This window comes from Centruroides sculpturatus, unplaced genomic scaffold (assembly GCF_000671375.1).
Source record: "Centruroides sculpturatus isolate CEXI.00-Female unplaced genomic scaffold, Cexi_2.0 scaffold753, whole genome shotgun sequence".
NCBI classification, from domain to species: Eukaryota; Metazoa; Arthropoda; class Arachnida; order Scorpiones; family Buthidae; genus Centruroides; species Centruroides sculpturatus.
Window position 1 is genome coordinate 143,567 of NW_019384876.1, and position 12,715 is coordinate 156,281.

Consider the following 12,715-nt stretch of genomic DNA (forward strand, 5'->3'; position numbering starts at 1 on the left):
AATGAGTTGGTAGACGAACGGACAGCAATTGGTTAGAAAACGTACTTTTTATTTAAAAAATTCCTTATTCATATGCATTTCGGGTTGGCTTAAATGCCCAACCCCTCTTCAGTGCTGTTAAGGTTACACAAAAAAATTTAATTTAAGGTTAGTTTTACGGTATTGGTTAGTAGGAACATAACTAAAAACGCGAGGTGATGATAACATAAAATTGCTTACTTGACATATAATGGTACAGCATAGATGTATTTTACAAAAATTTTTTGATTACATAGTAGTATGGCATAGCCTATGATATGAAAAAAGTGGCATAAGGGGGAGGCTGTTTAACATATCATTTTTATGACGAACTGTTTAACATAGAATATTAATTTAAAAAATATCAATGCACACTTACATTTTAGTTAGAATGTATTATTTCCGAATACAAAAAGGAACATAGTACAAAACATTTTTAACAACTGGTCTTATCCGTTGTTCGCTTAGTAACAGAATACCGACAAGTAATGTTATATAAACAGTTACCCACATTCCGTACACGGGGGTTGTGATTTAAACAATCTTTAACGCGTGGAGGCGTTCTCTATGAGTTTGTACCATTGGGGGTCTATGGACATGCCTTCTGAAACATTAATTAAGTTTTCTTTAGGGTGTTTTTTGATTTCTATGTGTTCTTTAAATTTTCTTTTATATGTGTCTTTTTCTACATGTAACACTTTTGTATTGTTTTTATTAATTTGGCAATTATAGTCTATTGTGTGGTAGTACCAGGGGGAAGTGTTATGTTTTAGGCGGATGGCTGCCATATGTTCTTTAATTCTGGTTTCTAGTGACCGGCCTGTTTCACCAATATAAGTTTTTGGATTTTGACAGTTGCATTCAAGTTTGTAAACAGTTCCTATAGTTTTAAGGGCGTTTAGTTTGTTGTTATGTTGTTTATTAATGTCATAATGGATACTATGAGATATTTTGTTGGTCAAAGATGGAGCCAAACTGATATTGTCTTTTTTTAATGACTTATTACAGCCTTCAAAAATGTTTTTTATATATGGGAAGGTTTTGTATTTTTTGTCGGATTTATATTTTGTGTTAAATCTATTTTCCCAGTATTGCTTTTGCCATGTGTTTAATTTCGATTTAGGATAGTCGTTAAGTAAAAATTTAGTTTCAAGCTCTTTTATTTTTATTTTTTGCCATTTGTTATCAGATATTCTGGTATATATGTTTTTTAACTCCATGGTATAAATATTCCTTTTTATATATTCTGGGACATGTGAGTAGTAGTTGATAGTTTTATTAACGTTACATGGTTTTTTGTATGTGATGAAAGAGAAATTATTAAGTGTATTCATGATTGTTATGTCGAGGAAATTAATTTTTTTATTGTTTTCTATTTCAATATCGAATTGAATATTTTCGTTAAATTTGTTAGCAGTGTTCAGAATAGTATTATCGTTTGTTATTCTATTATTGTATATTATTAAGTAGTCGTCTGCGTATCTCATTACAAGTTTTATGCCTGGGATATTATTTATTTTTTCATCTATGTTTATCATAGCTAATTCGGCTAATTTGGGTCCCATCTTTGATCCCATACTGATGCCATCTACCTGTCTATAGAAGTTAGTATTGGCTTGAAAATAGTTTCTGGTGTATGCGAAGTGTATTAGATTAATTAAAGTTTTATCTACATTTAACATGGTTAGGCTTTCCTCTATTAATTTCCATTTTATATTTGGGTACATATTTTTGACATCTAGGCTGATTAGTGTGTCAGTGTTACTTTTCTGTATTTTCAGTAACCTATTTATAACATCATCCGCGTTTTTTACGGTGTATTTAGACAGATCGATGCTTGTTAATTGTTGCTTGATATATTGTTCTAAGTTGTAAAGTATGGAAAATTTGAAGTCTACTAAAGGTCTGAATTTTTCTTCATTTTTGTGGGTTTTTAATCTTATGTTTAGTTTGGGTGTTCTGTTGTTTTTGAAATTAAGGATATAATTTTTATTGTTTTCACTTAAATTATTATTTGCGTATATGTTTTTGACCAAATTAATTAGTTCCTTTTTAATATCTTCGTATGGGTTATTGTTTAATTTAATATAATTTATGTTATTAATCTGCTCTATAGTCTTCTGTTGTAAATTATTATTGTCAATGATTATCAGTTGGTCAGTTTTGTCTGCTTTAATTATTGAGAGATTATTCGTTTTAAGGAAATTTATTGTATTATTTAAAAAAATTTTATATTTGTTGATTCTGTGTTTATTGTTTTGTTTTGGATGCATTAGATTTTGGATGATCGTTGTAAGTAAATTTCCTTTTTCTTCTTTTTTAATAGTTAAGTCTTTTACGCTTTTGTCAATATCGGCTATTATGTTTGTTGTTATATTATCGATGGGCAAGTTATATTCTATTCCTAATGCTAGGAGATGTCTTACAAATTTGGGTATTGGTACTTTGGAGTTATTTATGATTAACTTATTGGCCCAAGCGTTTTTTTCCTTGGGTGTTGGGTATGAGAATAACTTGTTGTGAATAATTTTTACTTAACGACTATCCTAAATCGAAATTAAACACATGGCAAAAGCAATACTGGGAAAATAGATTTAACACAAAATATAAATCCGACAAAAAATACAAAACCTTCCCATATATAAAAAACATTTTTGAAGGCTGTAATAAGTCATTAAAAAAAGACAATATCAGTTTGGCTCCATCTTTGACCAACAAAATATCTCATAGTATCCATTATGACATTAATAAACAACATAACAACAAACTAAACGCCCTTAAAACTATAGGAACTGTTTACAAACTTGAATGCAACTGTCAAAATCCAAAAACTTATATTGGTGAAACAGGCCGGTCACTAGAAACCAGAATTAAAGAACATATGGCAGCCATCCGCCTAAAACATAACACTTCCCCCTGGTACTACCACACAATAGACTATAATTGCCAAATTAATAAAAACAATACAAAAGTGTTACATGTAGAAAAAGACACATATAAAAGAAAATTTAAAGAACACATAGAAATCAAAAAACACCCTAAAGAAAACTTAATTAATGTTTCAGAAGGCATGTCCATAGACCCCCAATGGTACAAACTCATAGAGAACGCCTCCACGCGTTAAAGATTGTTTAAATCACAACCCCCGTGTACGGAATGTGGGTAACTGTTTATATAACATTACTTGTCGGTATTCTGTTACTAAGCGAACAACGGATAAGACCAGTTGTTAAAAATGTTTTGTACTATGTTCCTTTTTGTATTCGGAAATAATACATTCTAACTAAAATGTAAGTGTGCATTGATATTTTTTAAATTAATATTCTATGTTATACAGTTCGTCATAAAAATGATATGTTAAACAGCCTCCCCCTTATACCACTTTTTTCATATCATAGGCTATGCCATACTACTATGTAATCAAAAAATTTTGTAAAATACATCTATGCTGTACCATTATATGTCAAGTAAGCAATTTTATGTTATCATCACCTCGCGTTTTTAGTTATGTTCCTACTAACCAATACCGTAAAACTAACCTTAAATTATATTTTTTTGTGTAATCTTAACAGCACTGAAGAGGGGTTGGGAATTTAAGCCAACCCGAAATGCATATGAATTAGGAATTTTTTAAATAAAACGTACGTTTTCTAACCAATTGCTGTCCGTTCGTCTACCAACTCGTTTTGGATTACACAGACGCTACACACTGCATTCAAGATACAGCAACCACGTCCTCTACATTAGGAAAATACATCTTAAGGTAAATTTTAGTTATTATTCTCACAGACAAACTAGCCACTGTAGTTTATCTGCAAAATTTAACAGTGGCTTTTCACATCAACTACTGCTATCATAGTCCACCTCCCTTGCCAATCCACACTGTCATTCCACTTTTGTCTATCTGTACCCAAAGATGGCCCATTAACTGATTCAAAAATATTAGCATTCATTCAACTTCACCCACTGTTAAAAGTGCAATGATTAGTAACATACACTGATATTGTTTTGTAATATTTAATAATTTAGTAATTTTTGTTTAAATTACAGTTTGCATTATTAGAAACTGTGATCACTGCTATATTGGACCGATTTCCTGTATTAAGAGAGAGGAAAATTTGGATTGTTTTGACGATGTGTGTTCTTGGCTATTGTGGAGGACTCATTTTTACAACAAACGTAAGATGATTTACAATTACAGTAGAGCGTCGTTTATCCGAATCAATTGGGGACTGGGGTTGTTTGGAAAATCGATATTTTGGATAACCGATTATGTATGAAAAAATATATTAACCTATCCCATGTTGAAATTTTTCTCCGTTGCGCGTCGCTTTGCGTTGAATTTTCATCAATGTTAAGCCTAACGAAGACTATTGTATTGTTAAAAATTATTTTTTATTTTGTACAAACAAAATAAATATATTGAAAAATATAAAAACAATAAAAAATTATACTTCAGAAGTTAATTTAGTATCAGAAACGTAAAATATTTGAGTAGCCCAAGACATAGCCAAAGATTGAAGCGCCACAGCACTGGCGAAAATTTAAATTTGCCGACTGGAATTCTTTCGGATGATTGACTTTCGGATAAATGACGCTCTACTGTATATGTAAACTAAATTTTAAACTTTTTATCATATTGAATATTAATTTCTTAGAACTTATTTAGAATAACAAGTACAATTATTAGAAAACTTTTTGAATTTGTACTATTACCAAAGATGAATTTTAAGAGAAACTGCATAAAAATTTCTTCAGAAAGTTGGTAATAATAATGTATTATTAATTCTGCCTATTATTAATTCTACTATTAATATTTATTACATTTCTAATAGGTTAAAAAAGTATGTACTCATCTTCCTAGATTAGTGATTTAGAATCATATATTAAGGTAGTAAACATAATATTATAATGAATTTTTACATGTGAAATATGATATTACACAAGCTGAGTCAAAAGTTTCTATGACCTCACTTTTGGGTTCGAACTTTACCAGGTGCACATGTGTATCAATTCTATGTTCATCCAGTACTGTAGCATCATAACCTATATAACATACAGAATTAAAATAGTTTTCAAATTATTTTGTCTGTAGCCTGATACTGTATTGTTAGGTAATTTTGTACGAATTAGTGCTACAGTAGTTATACAGGAAGTCATGCATAGAGAACTGGATGGGACTTTTTTTGTTAACCTTATTTTGTTTTGTGCCCTCGCTTTTACACCTCATAAGTTTAAAGTTACAAATTATGCAGTCCTAAATGTATTTGAATCCAGAAAACAATTTTAGACTAATTAAATGGTACTCTTACATTATCTCTGCTTATTAAAAAGTTACAACATTAATTCAACTGAATAAAATTTAATTCTGTGATTTGCCAAGTATCTGTATAAATACGATAAATGATTTGTATTTGAATTGAAATAAATTACTGGCATGGTTTCAAAAATACCAGATTAATTCATTTAAGGAAAACATTAATAAAATAAACTATAATTAATTTAGATAATTAGCAGAATAGTCAGTATATTGCATTTTTGATTAAATTCAATAGGCACAAAATATAAACTGAATTAGCCAAATTTCTGCCTATATGTTGCACTTTCATTAGTTTGAACTGTAATAATCTGAAATCCATTTAATCCAAAAGATTTGCTTTTTTTTCCTCTCTAATTGTTTTAAGTCTGTCACATAATTATAAGACCACCTCTTATTTTTTAATTTCATAAAAATGAATGAAATATTTTTGAGTATATTGATACTTTATTGTCCATTTCATGAGATATTTCTCTGGTAGACATATTATTCCTGGTGGCTTGTCCAAACACTCTTCTGCAATCTTGATTACTTAGGGATTTCTTACGTCCTAATCGTTTTTTCTTGCATAAATTTTCTTTTTTTGATAATATGTTCTGAATTGCTGTTTTATATCTATTTAGTACTTGTGCTATTTCTCTTTCTGACTTCCCTGAACCACAATAGCACAAAATTTGATGAATTTCATCCTGTGAAAGCTCCTTCCCATGTGGCATTGTAGAAAACAGCATACAATACATTTAAAATGTTGTAAAAACTTAAAACTGTGAAAATGACATTACAACAATAAATAGATGATGTATTATGAATATGACAATGATGTTTGACAATGAGGGTGATGTTTAACAAATTAAAATTTTGATTCTTAAACACTATGTAATGTAATAAATTCAAACACTTGGCATTCTATCATCTTTATTTACTTTAATTGACACGTGTTTAAAATACACATTTCAGGCATAACATGCCCCTCTTCAGCCAATTAAAAATATAACAAAAAATACATGCGGTAAAAGATTAAAAAATACATATCTGTATGTATTTTTTGTTATATGTTTAGTTGGCTGAAGACAGGCATGTTACGTCCAAACCATGTAACAAAGCTGGTAAAACAGTTAAAGAAATAGCATGTGACTTGAAATTGGCACATTTGACAATTTCAACGATTTTAAAGGTTAAAGTTAGAGTGAAAGAGGCGGCAAAATCATTGACAAGATTTAAAGTCATAATAACTATGCAGTGAAAAGGTCTTATTCATGAGATGGAGAAATTATTGGCGATCTGGTTTGACAACCAGATGCAAAATAATTTGCCGATAAGCCTTTTAATAATTCAAGCTCAAAGTTTTAAAGATACTGTGTGCCTTAGGATCTTTGAGACTTTGAAGGCATGTGAAGGTGAAAAATCAACAGAATCATTTACAGCAAGCCATGGAGGGTTTCAATGGTTTAGGCAGCGATTCAACCTGCATAATTGGAGAATCAGTGGTGAGGCGGCAAGTGCAGATGTAGAAGCAGCAGAAAAATTTGTTGGCAAATTGGATGGAATAATTAAAAAGGCAGTTACTATCCAGAACAGATATTCAATGTGGATGAAACTGGGCTTTGGTGGAAAAAAATGCCTGAAAGGTTTTATATGCACAAAGAAGCTAAGGCAATGCCTGTTTTCAAGGTTTTTAAAGACAGGATTGTGTTGTTGTTGGGAGGGAATGTCGCTGGTTCAAGTTAAAGCCTTAGCGATAGATCAGGAAAGATCTATCGATAATAAGCGATAGATCAGGAAAGATCTATCGATAATAAGCGATAGATCAGGAAAGATCTATCGCTTTGAAAACCCATGTACAGTGATGCCTCCTATAACGTACTTAATCTGTTCCAGGTGCATGGCCGTTAAGTGAAAAGTTCGTTATACGAAATGCATTTTCCCATAGAAATACATGTTAAAACATATAATTTGTTCCGCAACATAAAATAACCGTACTGTATCATTAAAAAAATGAAAATGGAGCAGTCACCAATTATGCCAAGTAGTAAGATGTGAGGAGGACGTGGAGGAACACTTTCTTCATACATTCATACAGATACAGACTTTTTACACATTGCAGCATCTTTTTTTATTATTTTTTAATCAGAGTCAGATTCAGGAGAGGCTACCAGAGCTTGCAGGGTCAACTCCTCTTGTTCCATCCTTTGTTATTTGGCAGCTGGCTTCTTGAAAAACATGTCCAAGGTGGTCTGTTTCTCTCAACACCTGTCGGAAATGACGGGCAAGGGTGTCATTGATCCTGTTGTCCTCAGCTTTGTTTGGATAATGAGTGTAGGTAAACTCCTGAACCTCTCCCCATTTGACAAGGAAGTCCTTGTCAACTTTCACTTCTTCTGATGATTTCTTGCTTTGTTTCAATTGAAATCACCTTTGTTTTTTTAGAAGCCATCATTTGCACAACACTTGAATAAATGCAAATACCCTGCACTGAGGTGATATATTAATAAACAAAGGAGAAAGCCGAATCCCAACGGGAGCTCTGTACTTCAGATATACTAATAATATATTCTAATAATATTAATATATTATAAAAATAGCAGATTGTCATTGGCAACGGCAAAAGAGTGGAAAAATCATTCACACTTGTTCACAGAAATTCTGTTGTTCGCAGCGTCCGTTATTCGAGGTGTACATTATATGAGGCACCACTGTACATTAAAAAACATTAGTAAAAACAGTCTACCTGTTTACTATTGTGCAAATAAAAAGGCTTGGATGACGCAACCTTTATTTGAAGATTGGTTTTTGAACTGCTTCATACCCTCTGTCCATTATTATTGTTTGAAAATGGGAGTTCCTTTTAAAATTATTCTCCTGTTTGATAATACTCCAGGCCACCCCCAGCATCTTGATGATCTGTACCCTGACTTAAAGGTAGTGTATGTTCCTAAAACCACAACTGCTTTCTTACAGCCAATGGATCAGGATGCTATAACTAAGTCCAAAATGTTGTATTTCTGCATGACTTTTTCTCAAGCTGTAGCAGCAACAGAAAATGATGTATTAACACTTTGTGATTTTTGGAAATCGTACAGTATTTTAGATTGTCTCACGCAGATTTAATGTTTTTAAATGCAAAGTGACAGATAAGTGTATGCAAGGCATATGGAAAAAAATGCATAAAAAGTTTCACGAACAATATCAAATCATTTGACAATCTTGAACAAACTGATGTAATTCAAACAATTGTGGGCCTTGCCAATGTGCTTAATTTAGATGTTGAAGTGGAAGACATTGCTAAATTAGTAGATTATGCCGATGGAAAGCTAACAAATAAGGATTTAATAGAGTTAGAAGCGATGCAAAATTTAGAAGAGGAAAGAACTGAAGTGAAAAAGAAATTCATGGTAATGTACATGGGTTAGCTGGTGCATTCTCCAAAATTAATGTGGCTATGTTGGGACTTGAGTGTATGGATCCAAATACTAAACATTTAAAACAAATAAAGTTGAACATGGGATGAGTGAACTTTTAAAGTGCTATGGAGAAATTTATCAAGAAAAAAGATTTTGAAGCAAATCACACTTACGAGTTTCTTTTCAACTATTACATCCAGGACCTCAGCCCTTGAAGGTACAACTTTTTATTTCATTGTCATCATCTCCCTTACCTGGACCCTCTACAACTCCAGATAGGCAAATAAACAAATGATAATATGTACTGTACAAGCATGTCTTTTTGAATAAATTTGAAGTTTGTTGCATAATTTTTATAATTTTACAATGATCCTATATTCCCTGCACAAGCTTCTCACTCCAATCAACCAATTTGCTTAATGACGCAGTTGTCAGAACGAAACTTGGTTGTAAAGTGAGGAGTACCTGTAATCCTAAGTTTACTTTTTTTTTAAACCAGAACACAATTAAAAAAAGTTTTTGCCAAGTGCCAAAGATGCAGATGGCTTAAATTAAATCATTTCAGCACAGAATATTTTTAAAAAATGTAAAGTGTCTTATATACTGTAATAAACAGCATAATCCTCATTATGATTCCAAGATTCAAAGACTGATATTTCTAGTAAATGTACTTGTATTATATTGTATGAATTGATTTCAAATATAAAATTTATTTTATATTTATTAAATACAATAATATATTTGTTAAATATTTTACTTTTGATTTAGAAACATAATTTTGTTTACAGAGTGGAGTATATTGGCTGGAACTATTTGATAAATATGCTGCTAACTTTTCTGTTTTGCTCATAGCCATTTCTGAATGTGTTTTGATATCCTGGAACTATGGTAAGTAAAAAAGTTATTTTTTACTACTTCGATAAAACAAATCCTGTTTTATTTGAAGCACAAGGAAATGGTAATTACAGTAGAGCATCGTTTATCTGAAAGCCGGTTATCCGAAACGTTGGTTAACCGAAAGCATTCCAGTCGGCAAATTTAAAGTTTTGCTAGTGCTGTGGCGCTGCAATCTTTGGCTATATCTTCGGCTACGCCAATATTTCTTTGGTTGGTGTGTGTGTTTTAGCTGGCAGCACTGGCATGTTTGTGTGCCGTTTTTCTGGGGACTGTGTGTTCTGCTGAATCAAACGTTTTTGATATTAGATTAACTTCTAAAGTATAATTTTTTTGTTTTTATATTTTTCAATATATTTATTTTGTTTGTAAAAAATAAATAATTTTTAATGATACAATAACCACAATTATTATTTTAAAAAGTTTACATTAGGCTTAACATCGACAAAAATTCAATGTGAAGCGACAAGCAATGGAGAAAAATTTCAACATGGGATAGGTTAATATGTTTTTTCATACATAATCGGTTATCCAAAAAATAAGTTATCCGAACAACCCCAGTCCCCAATTGATTCGGATAAACGACGCGCTACTGTACTTGATAACTTATGTGTTCCAAACAAAGCAGGATTGCGTCTTAACTTACTTAATTGACACCAGCATCTAGTGCTACATCAGTCCAATGTCAAAGGCATAAGTACAAATAAACTTATATATTATATATATTATTTTATTTATTTGATATTAATTCTTAAATACAAATACTATTTCCTATATGACACATGTTGCTTATGGTGTTTTCTGCACGTAAAGTATGAACCTTTGTCAGGTTCCAATATTTCCAGACTTTTGACTTAATGGCTTGGAGTTCTTAGAATCAAAATGGCCCAAGTTTTATTTGGCAGGAATTTGTGACCCACCCAATCAATGGAAGAAAGTGTTTGAATGCAATGGCAATTATTTCCGGAATAAATTAGTTTTTGTTTTCAAAATAAATGTTGTATTATAAAATTCTAGAAACTTTTGCATCAACCCAATAGGAACATATAAAAATTATTCAGTACATACAAACAGTATGTATTTTTTATCTTTGAAAAAACATGAGATTGCTAAACAAACACATATGAAGATCATAAATAATGTTTTGATGATCAAATACTACAGAAAATAATTTTTCTACAAAATGTGAAAAAAATTTAAAAAAAGAACTGTTCAAACTGATCTGGATATTCCAGAAATCCAGATAAACAGGATTTAAGTGTATCTATGTTTAATTTTGGAATTAAATTGCTTAAAGGATATTGATAAATAGGCAAGTGCATAAATGTTGGCAAAAATCACTACTTGCTAAAACTCCTAACACAATAACCAAATAACCAGCAATACAAACACTTAACTGAAAATGTTTGCTTTTCAAGTGTTTTTTAAGGAATCTTCAAGACTGAAGTTCTAATATGGAATTGATTGATTTTCGAACAATTTGGATCTTCCATGTTGCTGCTCCTGATTGGAGGAGACACAATTATTGCTGATAGACAGATACATTATATATATTATAATCCTGTGGGAATTCTGAGATTTACATTGGATGACTATATAATACCATCCTAAATCCATGTAAAATATCTTCTTATATAGTTGATGACTTTTTTCTTAAAGCTGTCTTGTAAATTTCCATCAACTTGAAATATCTGAGCTGTGTTCTGTTTGCTGTGTATATAATTTTGGTCTGGTTGAAATGAATCTCCATATCTGGGTCTCCAGTGTATGCCAATAGGGAAGTGGATATACTAGCTCTTCTATACAGAGAAATAGCCAGTAACTACAACATCAACCTGGTCTTTAAAATGAATCCCACCATATTCAATCTTTTTAGAAATGCCAAAGACCCACTGATCTGGCAACATCAGGGGTATATTCCATTCTCCTTACAGATTGTAGATTCAATAGAGATTTAGAATATGTGGAAGCCACATGTCGACATATAGCTGTAGTAGTGTCACAGTGTGGCAACACTTCTCCCCACAGTAGTTAGTCTCTTGGACTGGCAGCATTGTTTCTCGCTGCACTTGAATTTGTAACAGTCATATGTTTCAGACACGAATAAAGCCTTTTGTTAAAGTAACATCTTTGTCTCTTTATACTACAATTTATTCGTGTCTGAAACTACTTAGGATGGATAGTCTGCTTAAACCTGAACGTTTTAATGTCGATCCAAATATTAGTGGTTCCTCTCAACAGTGGTCTCATTGGTACAGAACATACAAGAACTTCGTATCATCAACGGAAATAGATGATGTGAGGAAGTTCAGTCTTCTTGTTAATTTCGTGGATCCCTTAGTCTACTCTTATATATCAGAGTGCTCTGGATTCCAGGATGCCATTAAGACCTTGACTGCCTTATATGAGAAACCTATAAATGTAATTTTTGCTCATTATTGTTTAATTAATCAATCATTGCCAACAACCCGGTGAGTCCATTGACCAGTATTATCAGAATCTTACGACATTAAGTAAGGACTGCAACTTTACCTCTGTCTTGGCAGAAGAATATAAAAGTGAATATATATGTGATGCTTTTATTGCAGGATTGTTATCGCCTCAGATACGACAGTGCCATTTGTAAAGCCATACTTTAAATTTGTAAATATCTTATTGCAAGCCCGTACTTTAGAATCCGCCTGTGTTCAGTCTGAAACTTTTGTCTCTAATACTAGTACAGTAAGCGCTATCCATATTGCCAATGAAAAGGAGTTGGTGGAAGAGAATTTAAATAATAATAAAGATAATGCTTTACCCTCACATGTGCTGGCTGCCACTGAACGTAGGTATCCATATTATGGCTATATGAAACACCTTCGCAACAGATGCCCTGCTAGAAATGAAGATTGCAACAAATACAGAAAAAGGGGACATTTTTCTAGTCTGTAAAAGCAAAGGGAGTAAGCCAACTACGGCTGCTGTAACCTTGGCAACTGTTGCTCACAGCCCTTTGTCTAGAGCAGTGTTCCGCAACCGGTGTGCTGTCACAAGGTGTAGGGTGTGACATGAACTTTTTCATGTTCTATTAATTTCAAGCTTTATT

At 31.9% G+C, this 12,715-nt stretch overlaps 1 protein-coding gene across 1 annotated transcript in view; it reads left to right on the plus strand.

Annotated features, from left to right (window-relative positions):
• LOC111630960 (sodium-dependent proline transporter-like) overlaps positions 1-12,715 on the plus strand; it is a 123,914-nt gene that overhangs the window by 91,799 nt on the left and 19,400 nt on the right. Inside the window, exons 10-11 of the mRNA XM_023375127.1 lie at positions 4,069-4,197; positions 9,525-9,624. Of these exons, the coding sequence (XP_023230895.1) occupies positions 4,069-4,197; positions 9,525-9,624 (229 nt within the window). The remainder of the gene's footprint in view (positions 1-4,068; positions 4,198-9,524; positions 9,625-12,715) is intronic.